At 48.5% G+C, this 19,393-nt stretch overlaps 1 protein-coding gene across 4 annotated transcripts in view; it reads right to left on the minus strand.

The window, feature by feature from the left end:
• LOC119174263 (prestin) overlaps window positions 1–19,393 on the minus strand; it is a 269,359-nt gene that overhangs the window by 138,934 nt on the left and 111,032 nt on the right. The window contains exon 1 of one of the 4 annotated variants that reach the window (XM_075883089.1): window positions 18,132–18,284. The exons of the other annotated variants lie outside the window; for them this stretch is intronic. Coding sequence (XP_075739204.1) covers window positions 18,132–18,210 — 79 coding nt within the window. The 5' untranslated portion in view covers window positions 18,211–18,284. Of the gene's footprint in view, window positions 1–18,131; window positions 18,285–19,393 lie in introns of those variants that run through there. 4 annotated transcript variants of the gene reach the window in all.

Raw genomic sequence — 19,393 nt, forward strand, 5'->3', positions numbered from 1 at the left:
GAAGCATCCGTTCGTCCATTCGTTCTTGCTTCTGTCCGTCCATGCGTCCGTCTGTGTGACCATCCATGCGTCCATCCGCCCGTCTGTGCGTGCGTCTGTTCGTGCGTCCGCACGTCCATCCGTGCGTCCGTCCCTGCGTTCATCTATGTATCCGCCCCTGCGTCCGTCCATGCGTCCATCCGTCCGTTTTTCCATCTAGCCTACACTCCAAGTACCACCATCTCGCATCTTTTCATCCTATATTTCGCATGTAGAAGCACCGCCATCCAGCGGACATTCCAAGGACTAAACAAGAAGTGGCACACGCACACTTTCTTACGGCCTGCGCTTCGTGCCTACTTCCCACCTTTAACTACCTCGAGTTCATGGTATATACTAGTTCACTGTATTCATGGCACTACGGCCCAACGCTCATTAAATCTTTCTGAAACCAAGGAGGTTACTCCCAGCGAGTATAACGTAGCAACCCTATATTGTCAGATAGTGCCCAATGTACATGCCAATGGCTGCTAACGGGGAATGAGAGACAGGAGAATTCGGCTTTTAGTTAACACGCACGCTGCGAGTTTTTTTTTTTTTATTGTTCAACAAAGCGCAGTAGAAATCTCCCACCTGCACCACCTTGCAGGTGAAAGCGTAAGACATGTTACGCACTACTACGAGGGACGAACGGGTGCCGCTTTAAAGAGCTTCGCCCGTAACAGACATCTACACAGACGCAAGAAATTAGGAGCTTGGCACCATACTCATTCAGTGGCAAAACAAAAAAGAACGGGTAAGCTCATACGCCAGTTAAAGAGCTTCGCCCGTAACAGACATCTACACAGACGCAAGAAATTAGGGGCTTGGCACCATCCTCCTTCAGTGGCAAAACAAAGAAGAACGGGTAAGCTCATACGCCAGCCGCACTCTTTCGAGAGCTGAAGCGAACTACTCGGCGACGGAACAGGAATGTCTCGCTGTAATATGGGCGATAAGAAAATTCCCACCATCCTTACATGGCAGACCAATCTGAGCAGTGGCGACCACCACTGATTGTGCTGGCTGGCAAGCCTCAAGGATTCTCAGTCTGGGCGTCTTGTTAGGGGTAGTATGAGGCTACAATAGTACGACGTAACAGTAGTATACACGGCTGGCCGTAAGCTCAGTGATGCGGATCGCTAGCTGCGCGCACCTGTCGAATCTGCATTGGGGAAGATGAAAGTTTCTGGTAACCATCACCACGTCGGATATGACTATAGATATCAACCATCTGACGACGAGTTGATTCTGCTCATCGAATATACAGAAGGACAATCGATGCAGGTGCCACGAGTTTTTACCCGGGGTTCGTCATGATATGTGATGAAAATGACGTGCTATAAAGAGGAACTGACAGCACAGCACAGAAAAATTTCTACTCATCATCCCTTCACCCTCACGATCCAAAACATTGGAAGCCTGTCACGATGACCTATCAGCAGGAAACCTCGGCCAAAGTTATTGGATACTGTTGAGCATTATGTGAGAACATGCTGATATTGCCAAAGACGCAAAACGTCGCCATGAAAACCAGCAGTCCTCCTTCAACCAATAGAGCCCCACGAAGCACCGTTTTAACAAGTGAAAACAGACTTGATCCGCCCATTCCAGACATCATCTTTCGGCAAGAGATAGATTGTCGTAGCAACAAATTATTTATTACGATGTGCCGAGACGGCCGCTCTGGTTAGGGGAACGTCTGTAGAAGTAGCTTAATTCTTCGTGACGAACATACGCTACTGCGAGCTGCAATACTGAGCTTATGGGGGGGGGGGGGAGTTAGAGAAAAGGGGGTAACGATTTAGAGCACAGGGTACTCTACTATGAGAGGGCTTAAAGCCGTCCCGAGGATATCACAAACAATGGCGTGGGGGGGGGGGGGGTAGAAAAAGTGGGTAACAATTTAGAGTACAGAGTAGTCTACTATGACGGACCCATTATACGAAAGACTGCATCGACTCGATTACACATGGTCCGGTAGCACTGCTGGCACACGTCATACCCAAGGCTCTCCACGGTCGCCCTACTTCTTTTGGAGGTTTAGTCTGCATATCTTGCTAGAGATGACGCCTGATTCACCTTGAATCACAATCCACAAAAGGAATTACGTGCTCCAAGTATCCTTCAAACTAACCTCAACAAATACGAAGCTTCAGGCACACATATTCTAAATCTGGTTACGAAGAATGTAGACGACCCCAATAGAAGGCGCCTGGATAGGTCCCCACTCAAAAAGGAAAGAGAGGGAAAGGGAGAGAAAGAAAGGAAGGGAAAAAAAGAAAAAAGAAAGGAGACGAGAAGGAAATGAAGAAAGAACGGGAAAGAAAGAAGGAAGAAAGAAAAAGAAAGAAAGAAAGAAAGAAAGAAAGAAAGAAAAATTAAAGTACAAAAGAAAGAACAAAAGCGAGAAACTTAGACCCCAGTTGCACCGCAAAGATGAAGCGGCGAGTGCGATAGCAACAAATTGTAATGTTAGACGAATTGAGACTCGCAGCCACCGTGTTAAGTCGATTGCAGCGCGACAACGATTCTGCGTGAGGTGTCCAGAAAATAAATAGAGTTTCGAAATTCGATTATAGTAGCACGAGGCCCTATTTTAGGTCAAAATCCGAAGAAAAAAGGACTCGCGTTGCGCTTGAATAAATGCGGTAACTCCTTTAATTCCCGGCCTGACGTAACTATATATACAAAAAAATCAGGCGTGAAGGAATACGGCCACTCCCAGCAGAGAAGCGGTTTTCGCGCGGTCCGTCTCCAGCACGCCAGTATCGTCACCTGACATAGGTCACAACACCCGAGGTCACCAACAGATTTTTGTTTGTACAGCAAATATTTGTGTTTCTGCTGTGTATTGGTCAAGCCACCGTAACGTGCCAAGACAGATATCTTCTCATCAATACTCCTTAATATGATGTCGTGATAAGGCTAAAAAATTACACCATCTCTCACTAAAGGAAGCCATGAGTGGCCTGCGAAGCAGTGCATGGGTCGACTTAAGGTGCCATTCATCACGGGCACTTTGCCCAATGTTAAGACATCCTTGCAAATGAAGCACCGCATAGAATTTACTAGTTTCTGTTGCTGTTACACGTCCCGAACTCATGTTGGAGCACGCCGTGGGTTGATCACGTGTCTGCAGAATCTTGTTGCCCGACGATATCACGTGAGGGATTGTAATGAGGAAAGGCCACAACTTCCCACTAACGCCTCTTTACACAGCCACTTACGAAGGCCCAACGCGCTAACGCGTACCGGCCCTTTCTGACTAATGGCGTCATCCACTGGCGGATTCGGAGTTCCCCGCGAACTCTGCGCCGGAGCACTCAACTCTGGCGGAGGGCAACAAAAGGGAATCTTCCAATGAAACGCACACGCTCACTCTGGAAAAAAAGGCAGAGTCGGAATGGAACGCGATGCGCACGTCTCTTTTCTTGCTTGAGAGGGCACGCCGAGCACAGCGACGCTACGCTAGCAAAACGTCAGCTCTGACGCGAGGTGCCACTGACGCGACCAGGGTCCGTTGGCAGGGCCAAAGTTGGCACCGTTTCAAAGAACGGGGCGCTTGCGAGTTTCGGTTGGATTGGATAAACTTTTCTTTGGTCCTCCAGAACACAGATCACTGTGTTGCGGGCAGCTCCCACGTGGGGACTGAGATGCCAAGCTCCTCAGCCGCCTCGCGGGCTTGGTGGACAGCCCAGAGCTGATCTGCCAAGGACGAGCTGCGGATTGCCGCCTCTCATCTGGAAGAGGTGATGTGCGATAAATGAGCGAATTTGGTGCGCTGCCAGAGCATGTGTTTTAATGAAGGTATTTCCCCACAATGTGGACAAAGATAGAATACGCTGATTTTTGCGGAGTAAAAAAAAAAAAAGCAGATCCCACGTACAGTGGGAGTCAATGATATGCGAAGCGCGAATGAGAAATGTTGATATGTCACTTTAAACTCAGCACAACGTAACGAGGTGGATGTAAATGATGCCGTACATGACTTCCGAGTCATGATTATCATGTTTAGATGTGTCGTTTACCTTCGTCTTCTATTCACGTCACGTAATACCAAATTTAGTATATGTGAAGCTAGCGAAACGGCCGCGAACACGCTATGAGTGGGTATGTTGTCATGTTCTTACATAACACGCGTGTCAGGATTATCATGTTTGCATTAGTCATATATTTCGGCATCCATTGACGTCACGTAACACCAAATTTGGTATATGTGGAGCTAGCAAAACAGCCACGAGCGCCTCATGAAGGGCCCAATGTACTCCAACGAAGCGTTCACGCGCGCAAACACTGGGTACAGCGACGCTACGTTAGCAAAACACGAGCACTCTAGACTAACGCCACGCGCGACCAGCACCCATCAGCGCGGCCCGACGGCAACCGGCGCGAAATGCGACATGCTACCCAAACAACACTTCGTCTCCCTCTTCTCGTGACGGAGGGACGCCAGACGCTCTGAAACGCGCATTGAGCCACAGCAACGCAGCGCGACGCGCTCCTGCGAGTATATGGCAGGACCGGCGCATGGCGTGGCAACGCCGGCCTGACGCGACGGAATGAACGCCGGTAAGCACGCGCACCGCGTCACGTCAAAATGTATTGGCGCCTTGACTGTGGCGTGTAGTCATAATCTCACATGACGCGCATCTCATGATTATCATGTTTGCACCAGTCACATACCTTCGTCATCCATTGGCGCCACGCAGTACAAAATTTGGCATAGGTGAAGCTAGCGAAACGGCCGCGAGCGCATAATGAGTGTGGCATGTAGTCATGTTCTTACATTGGATTAGATTAGATTTGTGGGGTTTAACGTCCCAAAACCACCATATGATTATGAGAGACGCCGTAGTGGAGGGCTACGGAAATTTTGACCACCTGGGGTTCTTTAACGTGCACCCAAATCTGAGCACACGGGCCTACAACATTTCCGCCTCCATCGGAAATGCAGCCGCCGCAGCCGGGATTTGAACCCGCGACCTGCGGGTCAGCAGCCGAGTACCTTAGCCACTAGACCACCGCGGCGGGGCGTCATGTTGTTACATGACAGGCATCTCATGTTCATCATGTTTGCGCCAGTATCGTACCCCTGTCACCCATTCACGTCCCGTAATAATAAATTTGGTATAAGTGAAGCTAGCGAAACGGCTGCCGGTGCATCATGAACGGGGCAGGTAGTCATGTTGTCACATGACACGCATCTCATGGTTTTCATGTTTGCACTAGTCACATACCTTCGTTATCCATTCACGTACTGTAATACCAAATTTCGTATATCTGACGCTAGCGAAACGACCACGAGCCCATCATGAGCGTGGCATGTAGTCACGTTGTTACATGACAGGTATGTCATGATTTTCATGTTAGGGTCTATCGCTTGTGTTTGCCATGCAACCATGTCATACAATACCAGTTTTGCATCATGCCATGTGAACGAAACCACCGCAAGAGCTGGAGGACCATGAAATATAAATTTTGACATTCATGACATACATGTCATGACTTTTACGTTATGACTAGTCAAATACGTTCTTCATAAAGCCATGCTATGCCATACGAAGTTTGGTATCGATATCATTATCGAAACGGTCAGGAGAGCTAAAAGTCGTATAGGCGGCTAGGCATGTAGATAGATAATCGCAAAGTCACCGAAGTTCGCTAAGAAATGCTTATTATTTAAAAGTTGTTCCTCGGAGTGGATCTCGCGACGGAGCTGCTCCAGATCTGCCAATTGAATATACAGGGAGCACTTTTGTACGTGGCACCCATTGAGTGTTTTTCTTCTTACCCTTGTTTTGTTTTTTTTTCATCGATAATGCGTTTGCTTGTCGGCCATTAGAGAAAAGGCCTCGTCCCCTCCGTATTCGAGCAACCCTTTCGTAAGAGTGCGTCTGATGGTTTCCAGGTGCGTTCGCGTCCACGAATGTGTGTGTATCTGTGTGCCACCCCTCCGTCTTCGAGGAACCATTTCGTGTGTGCGTATGAGTGGCTTCCGAGTATGTTCTGTGTGGATGAGCGTGTGTGTGTGCGTGTGTGTGCCTCCACCTTGTGGCCAAAAGAGTCCGACAAGCGTGGGAAACGGAGAATGAATTGTGAGAAGAGCGGACGGCGAGACAGTGTGAGAAAAGCCAGCGAACAGAGCGGATGTGAGTGCGGCACGATGTTGAGCGACTGTGCGTGTGCGTTTGGTCCTGTTCTTTTTGAATAATGTAAGTTTTAATGAAGTCTTCTTTCATAATTAAATATAATCAACCTTGCTACCTTTTTATTTTAGTCTGTTGGTGTTTATTACGTTTAGTGCCCTAAATTGCGTTTAATGTCTATGTTGTGAATATTTACGGCAATCATCTAGTTTAGCATTAGAGAGTTTTAGTAGTGCGGAATGGTGCTACGTACGCATCACGCAAGCGCCTTGCGTTACGTGGCGTCGTTTGCCACTAATCGGCTTTTAGTACGCCGTAGTACCCGCGTACGTAACGAGCGTGAAGCGTGTTGCGCCATCTGGTGGATCAAAATAGAAGCACGTGTTGTTGACAGCCAATGTGAGCCAATCCAAGTGTTATAGCCAGATTATGGCCATATTTTAAGCCACAGAGCCGGTCAGTGCTTGCCTTCGATGCCGCCATTTTGCAAAACGAAGTCTCGCGCTTTCGCGAACTTGTTCGAGAGCGGCGCGATCACCTCATACGTACGCACGCACGCATCTCATGCGTGCGTACGTAGCGGCTGCGTACGTAATGCGATACGTGCGCGTTGCGGTCTGCGCATGCGCACTACAAAAAACGTGGCGTCCTTACGTACGCAACGCCGCCACGTACGCAGCGTACGCAGTACTAAAACTCTCTATTACATGCTCTACGCTAACGCTTTCAATCCGCCAACGGAATAGACTTGCTCAGCACGAAGCATATTACCGGAAGTGCTTCGGATCTGTCAATGAATGACATCATTGAATACAACGCATTGGTTCATCGCGCGTCTGGAGAGTGGTTCCCCGAAGCCATCACATGATTGTTGAGAGAGTGTAAGCGGGAGAGGCCACAGTGCTGGTCTTACCCAGCCACTTGGGAAATACGGAACGCTCTCGCGCGTTCTTGCAGTGCTTGACCCAGCTGTTGCACATGTGCAGTAAGGATGCTTACGCACACCAGATCGAACTCGGCCATAAGCTGCTTCGCGTCTAATAACACAGGATTCAACAAAATCGAGCCAGCACCAAGGCGCATTAAATCCGGCACCCTGAGAATTCGATAAGAACTAGGGAGGACCGAGAACTCGTGACGAGCAGCGTGCACGCAGAAACGCAGGCGATGCTCACAGAGCCGCAGTTCTAGTGGCCGCTAAGCTGCCGTTATGCGAAGGTACTTTTTAGGGGCGAAGCTCCTTATAGCGGCACCCGTTCGTCCCTCGTAGTCATTGTAGTGTGTAACAACTATAACATTTTGACCTCCAAGGTGGCGCCGGTGAGAGATTTCTTCTGTGCGTTGTTTAACAATAAAAAATAGTGCTCAATGTACATGTCAATGGCGGCTGAGGCGGAATGAGAGACAGGAGAATTCGGTTTTTAGTTAACGCGCACGCTGCGATCCCCATTAGCGGCCATTGGTATGTACATTGAACACTATCTGACAAGAAAGGGCTGCTACGTTATACTCGCTGGGTGTAACTGGCTTAGTTTTAGAAAGGTTTAGCGAGCGTTGAGCCGCAGTGCCATGAGTACAGTGAACTAGTATATACCAAGAACTCGAGGTGGTCAAAAGTGGGAAGTAGACCCGAAGCGCAAGCCGTAAGAATGTGTGCGTGTGCCACCTCTCGTTTAGTCCTTGGAATGTCCGCTGGATGGTGGTGCTTCTATATGGGGAATATATGATGAAAAGATGCGAGATGGTGGTACTTGGAGTGTTAAATAGATGGACGAACGGACACACAGGCAGATGCATGGATGGACGCATGAACGGACGCAGAGGCGGATGCATGGACGAACGCAGGGACGGACGCACGAACAGACGCACGCACGGACGGGCTGATGGACGTATTGACGGTCACACGGGCGGACGCCTGGACGGACGGAAGCAAGAACGAATGGACGGACGGATGCTTCGTCCCATTTACAATCATTCACTCCGTGGATATGCTGCCATTTTTTTATTTACGGAGTTATTAAGCGTGGAGCGGGCACAACAATGGAGTGACAGCCGCCGTTGCAGACCAAGATGACAGCGACAGGTCTGGCATATACGCGTATGTATGTCGTTATTTAAAAATGATATGGGGTTCCTTACACAGTTCTTCTCCTCAGTCGACTGCATTGATCAGTGATATGCTCAGTGAATTGCATTGTTTAAATAGTGGATATCCTTGAGGCGTTGGGTAAGGTAGGAGGACACCCACCAGCGTGTTCGTATTATTATTCGATTCTTCTCGACCAGACGGGTGTACGTGGATGCCTGGATATCACCTTGTAGCGTTTTACTAAACAAACGGATGATTGTCAATTATCCTTCACAAAGTTCTACAACGTAGCGGGATTCCACAGAAGTGATGTACATGGGCAAAGCCGCGGCTTTTGTTGGCAATCGCTTTTGTCGCGGCTGAAATAAACCGATGATACACGCCACTTCACGAAATGCTACGATAGGCCGTTGCTCTTAGGCTAGGTAACAGCTAGACCCCTATACAAAGGAGCCATTGCTATGCCACACCGTAATTGTCGTAACTGAAACACTGCCACCGCCATGTTGTCCGACGAACGCCTTGTGGAAAAGCCCCGTCCGTTTCGATCGCGTGCTTTCTCGACGGCGAGGAAACGCGAAATCTGTTTGCGTGAAATTCGATGCTCCTTACGGGCTGAGGCATTGTTTTTCTTTTTTCGTTTTTTTTTTGTTCTTGCCGTCATTATCCCGCATTTTCCTCCGCAGCCGCTGTTACCACTGTTAGTTTATTCATTCTGTAATGGCCGCGTTTACTCGGCTCGCCCAAAAGAATGGCGACGGGACGGCGGCCACATATTTATAGGCCGTGATTCCGCTCAGCAGCTGCCACGACGAGAGGGAGGCGTGTTGGGCGAGAGCGAGGCTGTTTTCGTATTCAGTGAGCTAACCTAACGTGACCTGCTCCGCCGCCGAAACATGGGAAGGCACTGGCGGTTCAACCTCCATGTGGCAGTTAAGACTAGATACTGCGTTGCACAAAGCACAAGTAATGCATAAACCCTTCCCTCACAAGCTACGCGTCTGCGCCCCTGAAATAATAATATCTATCTATCCATCTATCCATCCATCCATCCATCCATCCATCCATCCATCCATCCATCCATCCATCCATCCATCCATCCATCCATCCGTCCGTCCGTCCATCCATCCGTCCGTCCGTCCGTCCGTCCGTCCGTCCGTCCGTCCGTCCGTCCGTCCGTCCGTCCGTCCATCCATCCATCCATCCATCCATCCATCCGTCCGTCCGTCCGTCCGTCCGTCCGTCCGTCCGTCCGTCCGTCCGTCCGTCCGTCCATCCATCCATCCATCCGTCCGTCCGTCCGTCCGTCCGTCCGTCCGTCCGTCCATCCATCCATCCATCCATCCATCCATCCATCCATCCATCCATCCATCCATCCATCCATCCATCCACCTATGGCTTCTAGCTCCCCGGCCGTCCTGCTAATGGTATCTGTAGCAAAATTTGTATGGCATTACATGACCGTATGACGAGCATAATTGACTAGTCATAACATAAAAATCATGCCGTGTATGTCATGAATGTCATTATTTACACTTCATTGTTTTGCTGATCTTATGTTTGTTTCGTTGACATGACATTTTGCGAAATTGGTATGGTATGACATGACTGCATGGCGAATAAAAGTGGCAGACCCCAACGTACAAATTATGACATGCATGTCATGACTTTCATGTTATGACTAGTCATGACTACACGCCACGCTCATGGTGTGCTCTTGGTCATTTCGCTAGCTTCACAAAAACAAAATTTCGTATTACGGGACGTGAATGGGTGGCGAAGGTACATGACTGGTGCAAACATGATAATTATGAGATGCGTGTCATGTAAGAAGATGAAAACATACCATGCTCATGATGCGCTCGTGGTCAATTGCTAGCTTCGCAGATAGCAAATTTGATATTACGTGACGTGAATGGACGACGAAGGCAAATGACACGTCCAATCATGGTAATAATGACATCCCTATCATGTAAAACATGACTACCGTACGCTGATAGCGCTCTCGCCGTCGTTTCACTACCTCCACATATACCAAATTTGGTTTCACCTGACGTGAATAGATGGCGAAGGTAAATGACAGGTCCAAACATGGTAATTATGATATGCTTGTTATGTAATATATGACTCCATGCTACGCTCATAGCGCTTTCACGGCCGCTTCGCTACCTCCGCATACACAAAATTTGGTATCACGCGACGTGAATAGAGATACGAAGGTGAATGACACGTTCAAACATGATAATCGTGACATTCGTGTGATGTAAAGCATGACGACATGCTACGCTAATAGCATGCTGGCGGCCGTTTTGCTAGCTTCATATATCACGTCACGTGATGCTAAACTTATTATCACATGACGTGAACAGACGACGAAGGTAAATGACGGATGCAAACATCATAATCACAGCGTGGAAGTCATGTACGGCATATTTCGCGTCCGCCTCGTAAGGTTGTGCTGATTTTAAAGTTACATATCAACCTTGCTCATGTGTGCGTCGCATATCATCGATTCCTACAGTACGTGGGATCTGGCAATTTTCCTTTTAGTCAATATTGCAGACATAAGGTGACGTTTCTTGCAAGAGCTGTATTTGACGTTCCTTACAAGACCTGTTTCTGTGCAACACACGCGTGCGCTCTTTGCAGTGTATGCATTTCGTTCGTGGCTAAAGGCCGAAGCCAGGTCGCATTATCGCGGCGCGTATGTAAGGCTTGGTCCCGTTCATTGTTCACCAACAAGGTGTTTATTGCCATTGTACAGGTTGTTTACTACACCTCCTATCTTGTCTTTAATCGGGATTGATCGTATTTATCAGTGAATAGGACCTAGAGCGCCCACACCTAGCATCGCTATCGCGTATAAATAACCACTGCATTGTATTGATGAGCTATCAGAGCTGTTCAAAGCTAAAATAGAAAGAAACTTCAAGGACCGACAGAATTGTAGACTTTCTCTTATACAACGTGCCATTATCTCTGTAAGCGAGACATCCAGGAAAATATTTTATAAATAACAATGTAGATTAAGGTACAAAGAAACATTTTAAGTGCAGTGGCGTATTATCCTCGTAACTGAACAAGTTATTAGAAGACAGTTACAAACTCAGGGGCCATATACTCCCAGCCATATAGTCCCGGTTTCAAACGCCGGACTAAGACGAATTTTTTGGCAACTAAGAGGCTTTTCTTTATGAGAAGTCCGTACGGATTTACTTGTGGCTTCGTCCTACAATCAGGTGGTTGTCTTATTTCCCTTTCTTAGCGTTCGCGCTAACTTGAGGGTTTCCGCAGACTTAACTGATTGGCAACAGACATATTTGTTCAACGAATCGGCACCCATTTTACCGAGCAGTGTTCAAGACTGATTTCCAAGTTCGGCGAATGACGATATAATGTAGTAATGGGCCTTGGTATACAATGACATCTACTAATAAGGCGTAGGCTACTGGCCTGAGAGGCTTCGCAGAGGTTATAGTGCAAATGAGCGTATTGGTTAACGAAAGGCCATGTAAGCCCATTTACTCAGCAGCCCAATCAAATGAAAGCATAGGTGCAGCCCCTCCCCCTTTCCCCTTTTTTTATGGCATGGTGTTAGAGGACAGGTTGGTGATTTCTACGGTACCGGCTACTTGTATTCGCATGAAGAAACCACTAATTAAACATGAAACAATGAGGATGAAAAATATTGGAATACACAGAGGGAAGATGGTCGAATACCGGCAAACACAGTTACGCTCATCCTTAAGTAGACTCGCATAGTTATTTAAACACGTGGAAATTCGCAAACGAGACTGAAAGCTTGAAATATAACTTCTATACAGATAAGCCATGAAAACACGTGAACACAGCGACCCAAGGCGCGCGCTGCGTAAATAGAGATGCACATACACCAACTATGCGAAATCTCTTCTTCGCTTCGTGTGCGTGTTCCTTTACCGCTTCCAGGTTACTGAACAGTTATGAATTGCCATCCCGTTGAAATCTAGAAGAAAACACTAGATGTAGCCCTCGAAGTTGAGGGCTTTGTGGTACGGTAGCGAGCGAGCACAGACAGGGCGTTTTCTTTCATATCTCGCGGTGTTGTTCTACATGCTGCAAAGAATTCCCATGCCGCATGCAACAGAAAATTGAAAATAAATAAAATAAACATAGCATAACAAATAAAAAGAAAGAAACGCACCTGTCGTTTTGGAAAGCCATGAGCAAGACAACAAAACGCAATTTACCTAATGTAAATGCTAAATAGTTTACTTAAAAGTACTTTAGTAGCTTAACTAATCAGGCACATTTTCATAAATACCCTTGATTGGCACCGCATGACGGCACACCATGTCTCGCCCCGCCACGGTGGTCTAGTGGCTAAGGTACAGTCGCGCACATTATGAAGGTTATCGCGCGAGCGTCGATAGAGGGCCTCAACATCCCCACGTCCCAGAGTATGCTCGTTCGAGGAGAGGGTAGTATCACGCAAGCTTCACTCACTAAGTTTTGCTGTTCTTCGATTTATGAGCACTCCTGTCTTAGGAAGCTGATTAAACGAAGCAGTGCCAAGCAGCCGCTTTAACACATCTTTCCCAGCAATTTTGCATTACAGAGATATATGCCCGTGGTATGGAGCCACCCCAACACTCTTTCACATCACGTGGGAGTGTGCAGAGCACGACCAAGAACACGACTCCAACGGCACATGGGAGGAATGGCAGGCGCTGCTACCTGTCTAGCCCAGCCGTGGTGGATCAGCTGCAACTGATCCACAGAGCTGAACGGATGGCTCGCGCCAGTGGGGCCCTGGAATAAGGGCACCACCCTGCCGGACAGACTTCGCTCTTCACCCTGCAGTGTATATAATCCTCGGGGCACTGGAGTTATAGCCTGTCTGGATTGTGTACACAATAAAGTTTTCTTAGTACTGCTACTTGTAATCACCTGCGAAGATAAGAGCCCACGAAGAATACACTTGATCGCAAAGAATAGAAGGCTCAAAATAGAAAGAAAAGGCGTAGAGTTAGTTGCAGGGGTGATTGTGGTAGTATGGAACACCCAACGAGGAAGAGAAGAATGCGCAATCTTAGTTTTAACAGTTCCCAAAAGTGCCGCTGGGCTACTGAGATGTTTGGCAGGTCGCGCTCATGCGATAACCTTCATATCACGCGCGACTGTACTCGTCTGCTGACTCGTAGGTAGCGGCATCGAGTCCCGGCTGCGCCGGCTGCATTTTCCATGGAGGCGAAAATGTTGTAGGCCCTTGTGTCAGATTTGGGCGCACTCTAAAGAACCCCAGGTGGTCGAAATTTCCGGAGCCCTCCACTACGGCGTCTCTCATAATCACATGGTGGTTTTGGGACGCTAAACCCCACATGTCATCATCATCATGTTTTTGGTTTTATTCGGTAGTGCTTTAAAAATATTTCCTTGCAGTTACGTGAAACACCTTGCATGTGCAGGACACGTTGCACAGATAGCCCAGCAGCCTGCCATATTCATTTCGGCTGACGACGCAACACGAGGCACGCTTTGGTCACGCGATCCGTCGTCTCATATGCATCCGGCCCCGAGACATGCTGCGAACGCCCCTGCAAGAGAACACCGGCCGCCAGAGCTCGGCGTTACAATCTGTTCAACGCCTACATGTATCGCTTGCGCCCAAGCTCTTACGCAATTCAAAGCGTTTATGCCATAGTCGTGGCTCTGCGACCAGTGAAGCCGAGTGTCCTCGTCATTCTTTTTTTTTTGTCTTTTTCAATACCAAATGCATATTATGAAAGCGTTTGAAAATGTCTTTGTAAGAGCAGTAAGAATGAATCACTAATAGAGAGTTTTAGTACTGCGGAATGGTGCTACGTACGCATCACGCAAGCGCCTTGCGTTACGTGACGTCGTTTGCCACTAATTGGCTTTTAGTACGCCGTTGTACCCGCGTACGTAACGAGCGTGAAACGTATTGCGCCATCTGGTAGATCAAAATCGAAGCACGTGTTGTTGACAGCCAATGTGAGCCAATCCAAGTGTTATAGCCAGATTGTGGCCATATTTTAAGCCACAGAGCCGGTCGGGGCTTGCCTTCGATGCCGTCATTTTGCAAAACGAAGTCTCGCGCTGTCGCGAATTTGTTCGAGAGCGGCGCGATCACCTCATACGTACGCACGCACGCATCTCATGCGTGCGTACGTAGCGGCTGCGTACGTAATGCGATACGTGCGCGTTGCGGTCTGCGCATGCGCACTACGCAGAACGTGGCGTCCTTACGTACTCAAAGCCGCCACGTACGCAGCGTACGCAGTACTAAAACTCTCTAATATCACGCCTAAGCAAACGTATCTGAAGCCAAAAGCGTTAGATGGCTCATAAAACGCAAAAATGGCCCACCGCTGTCGTCGGCGTCCAGAATTAGCGGCAGTAACGTAGCTGGGGGAAGACACACCGGACCGGTGCCGACCCCCCCACCCCCTGAATTTGTCTTTTTTTTGTTTTTGTCATGACATACCGAGCGCAGTACGACAGAAGACCACACCACGTCTGCTTCAAATCAAGAAGGTGCCCCCCCCCCCCCTTTCTCTGCTTCTCCTCTATATATAATTGCTGCATACGCCCCTGGTTTACGGTGCTAATACGATGATGCAAAATCATCGCGCGATGACGTCACCAAATGAAGTCATCATGGCGTCACTATCACTTGCATTTCCACGACGTAACTTGCACTGCTTTCGACCTTCCATAAAAGCAGTAGTAGTTGCAGTATATAGTGGTGGTGGTGGTGGTGGTTCAGAGGAAGAAAGAAAAATGCGCCAATTTCCGCTGCCCATGAGGAGGCACCGCTAAGCAACGTTGCCGCTAAGCGCCTGAAGCAGTCGCCACCACGTTAGGTGCAGCAAACTTTCGGGGATGAGGGGTAGGGAAAACGAGCAGACCGAGAAGAGAACGATGGCTTTCACCTTTTAGCCATAAGGCAATCCAGCCCTACTTACACGGGGAAGAGCCCGCAGTGTGAGGAAAAGTCCTGAGCCATTTCCGCATGCTGTGGGCGTGCCGAAACCCCAAACTTCCCCCTTCCACCCAATCCTTCCCGAGAGAATGGGAGGCTGCCCTGCTTGGATGCTCTGACCTGACGGCCCAACAGGCCTTGGTTGAGCGTGCCCAGGCCGCTGCCGACGCCAGTGGCCTTTCGCAACAGAGAGGCCATCTAGTGTTCGCACGGGGGGGGGGGGGGGGCTGGTCCCTTAAGGGCCGCTCCCCGCATTGCCTGTACATAACTTCAAGAAATAAATGTTTTTCATCATCATCATCATCCCCTTTGTCACAAACGAATGCATAAGAAGCGATGTTCTAGTGTGTGTGTGTGTGTGTTTGTCATTTATGGACGCCGTGCTTACGGCTAAAACACGATTTTTCAATAAACAGAGGGTTCCTGGACTAGGGAACCCTCCCACCTTAGGGTGACACCAGGCCTCGCTTCGAACACCTTTCTAAATAAACGTTTACTTCTCTCTCTCTCTCTCATTATCTGAGCCCGCTATGGCTGCTCGCTTCTGTGAACATGCCAGAACGGTAACGCAAAACATAAGAGATCGATGAGTTGAAACATTATTTTTGACAAGCGTTGTTACAGTTGTGTTTCAACAGCCTAAATTTACAATGTGTACATCTTCTCCTCTAAAGGCTTGCCTATCTTCACTGGTTTTGACTTGACTTTAAAATTATCGCTCAACAAGAACCTGTTTTCTACTTTTATTAATTATCCCTCTCTTTCTTGGCTCACTGCCCTCTCATAGTCGAGTGCGAAGTACCCGAAATTGTTAAACACTTTTTCTGAAGACACGACTTTCTGCTCTCCCATAATAAAGTACGAAGTACTCTAAATCGTTGAACGCCCTTCTAAACACATCAACTATTGGAGAGAGCGCACTATAAGGTGTGCGCTTTCTCCAATAGTTGAGTACGAAGTACTCGCCCAACCGCGGTGCTCTAGTGGTTAAGGTACTCGGCTGCTGACCCGCAGGTCGCGGGGTCGAATCCCGGCTGCGGCGGCTGCATTTTCGATGGAGGCGGAAATGCTGTAGGCCCGTGTGCTCAGATTTGGGCGCAGGTTAAAGAACCCCAAGTGGTCGAAATTTCCGGAACCCTTCAATACGGCATCTCTCATAATCATGTGGTGGTTTTGAGACGTTAAACCTACATAGCCACTGAGTACCAAGTGCTCCAAATCGTTGAGCAATTTTTCTAAACACCCTGCTGATTGTCTCCCGCTTGTTGGATGCTTCTTGTGATAAGATACCACTGCTCTCCCATAATTGAGTACGAAGTACTTGAAGTCGTTGAAATCTTTTTCTAAGCACAGAATTGACAGAAGCGCAGCGATATCTGGGATTGCTTAATGATCTTTCATAGTATAGTACGAAGTACTCTGTATCCTTAAACAATTTCTCGAAACACACCCTGCCGTATCTCCAGGGACGGCTCACTGCTCTCCCATAGTTGAGTACGACGTTCTCGAAAACACTTTCTCTAAACGCAGACGTGTGTGTTGAGTGATGTGGCCTCTCTCATAACTAGTTAGTGCGAGGCACACGAAATGGTTGAACACTTTTTTGAAAAACGATAATCTTTCTTGGGATACCTCAGCGCAAAAATTTTCATCTGCATGCCAGCCTGTTGGTGTCTGTCCAATAATTCCGCTGCGTGGCGAAATCTTAAGCACACGCTCAAAGCCCACCCATCTTCATCTGGTGGCTATTGTAATCGAAAAGCAAATATTGCGAATATTTGAGGCACAACGTTAATACGTAATTGTTGCACACAGCTATACTCATAGTAGAATAAGGAAAGCTGTGAACCTTTAGTTCTAAAAAATGTGAGTTGATTGACTGGTGTAGAACGCGAGGTTATCGAACACGAGTGGCTGGCTGTACAGCATCATTTTGCGGATTAAGTTCTTGCATACGGGAACCTAAATTTCCCGCAACAACAATGTTTGACTATCACGCGTACGCGTACGTGCAGAGGGAAGGTGTCAAGTCACCTTTAGTTCATCGGGCAATCGTTACTAAACTCGCTAGCTCACCAAATCTTGTGCTAGGTGTCAGCACTGCTTAACAATATGGAAATACTCATATCATAAAAGCGGGCCATTCTATAATAACCAGCGCGTAGTACAAAGAGGAAGGACGCGAGGGTATTGTCACAGGGTGCGCTGGTGATTAAGGTTAAGCCCGACTGGGATCAAATTTCTCAAATGTGATGCGCTCCGTTGTGCTGCTTGCTTAGGGAGCCAATTACGATAGAGAAATTCGATCCAGATTAGGCCCGATTGCGATAAGGAGGGACCGTGTGGCACCGTTACGAATTCAGCTCCGCACACCGCCATGCGATCGGCATCGGAAAAGAGTGACCAAATGTAAAAGATGTAATCACTCGACTTTTGCTAAAATTAGGTACCAAAACAGCAGCGTGAACCGCATTAATGCAACATCGAAATAAATTCTCACTCGATATTGAATGTCGTCTAAACTCCAAAACGTACACTAGTTTTTTTTTTTTTTTTTGCGAACTCTCAATGCATGCGAGATTAAAAAAGAAGTACGATCCGTCGTAGTAGCGTAGAACGTGAGGTGTCGTGACGCTGAGTTCAAGGACGCAGGTTTGACTCCCAGCCAATGGTTGCCGCAATTTGAAAGGGGGGACGGGAAAAGAACAGCTTGCTTATATTTGGGCACACGAGTTACTATTCTGTCGAAGTTATTCAGCAATGATGGCGCACCTGATAATCATATCGTAGCTTTGGTGCGAAAAACCACAACAGTAATTGTTTTAACAATGAAAGTAAACTATCGCAATGAAATTCAGCTAACAGCGGGCTGTGAAAACGTTATACTCACTGGCCTGCGGTGTCGGCTGCTCCTGCTCCTGAGCTGCGGGGAGCACGACATCTCTCGCCATCCTTTCAGTATTTCCCATGCGCGAGATGTCTTGTTCCAGCGCGAAACTCCTCTGGAATGCGTCCTTGAGGATCAAAGGCGACCGATCAAGAGACAACGTCCTCCAATGTCAGGGTCAATCTGCACTGCGAACGCTCGTCGGCCCACACGCACACACACACAAGAAAATAATAATAATGCCCCTGCCTAACACGAGCACCACCGGACGATTTCACAGAGAAACACCACTGGGCGATATCACATATCCACGCACGCGGGATCCAACGCCGAAGTTCCTGCCACAAAGTGTCACTGCAGGAACACGAGGCACAGGACCACAATAACTGCACTGTCAGCGTGCGAGAAACGAACCTACACCCGTCGAGAGCGCTGAAAAACAACGCGCTGCTTCGGAGCTGATGCACACGCACGCACCAATCGCCGCGGACGCAGAATGATCGGGTGTCCAGCGGGAGAGTGCAGTGACTAAAAAAAGAGAAAAAGAAATAAAACGCTTTGCATAGAGAACGTTCGCACGGGCGCAATCCTTCGAAGCGAGCCGGTGCCGAGACGTCACTCGTTGCTTCGCGATGCAAGCGTAAGTATACGTTAAAACCACCGGCTGCAAACTCAGCAGACCAATCAGCGGCAGAAGGCACGTGCTCGTCGCGCCCGGTCAACGTGTGTGTGTGTGTAAACCCGGCTTCGTCCGATTCGGCGAGGGTGAGGCTATTCGTTCGTCAGCTTAGCCAAGCACCGGCGAACCGGTGGGGAGGGGAAGGCAGGCTGGCGGGCAAAAACGTCGCGTACGCACAGGCACGTCGCCGACCGCCGCCGCATCAACAGACGCTCGTCGCCAGCAATGCCGGAACGGAATGGGCGATATCGAGTCGGGGGAGAAGGAGCGACGCCATTAACCGGCCGGTGAAAGGAGATAGCAGCAGCTGTGGCGAGCGGGATGCGGAAGACGCTCTCTTTGCGCCAACCCCTTGCCTACTAAGTATGTGCCAGGGTCCCCCCTTGAATTACGCCGACTCGAAGGGAGATACATACTCGGTCGTTTTGAGAGACAGGAGCGAGGCGTCTGACAGGTTATACAAAGATGCTATTTCGCGAAAGCCAGGCGGCTGAACCGGCCGCGATACACTTTGGACGTCGCTTTCAGTTTGTTCTGGATAAGTATAGGCCCAGACGTGGGTCAGGTGGTACAAATGATGAGCACA

This window comes from Rhipicephalus microplus, unplaced genomic scaffold (assembly GCF_043290135.1).
Source record: "Rhipicephalus microplus isolate Deutch F79 unplaced genomic scaffold, USDA_Rmic scaffold_15, whole genome shotgun sequence".
NCBI classification, from domain to species: domain Eukaryota; kingdom Metazoa; phylum Arthropoda; class Arachnida; order Ixodida; family Ixodidae; genus Rhipicephalus; species Rhipicephalus microplus.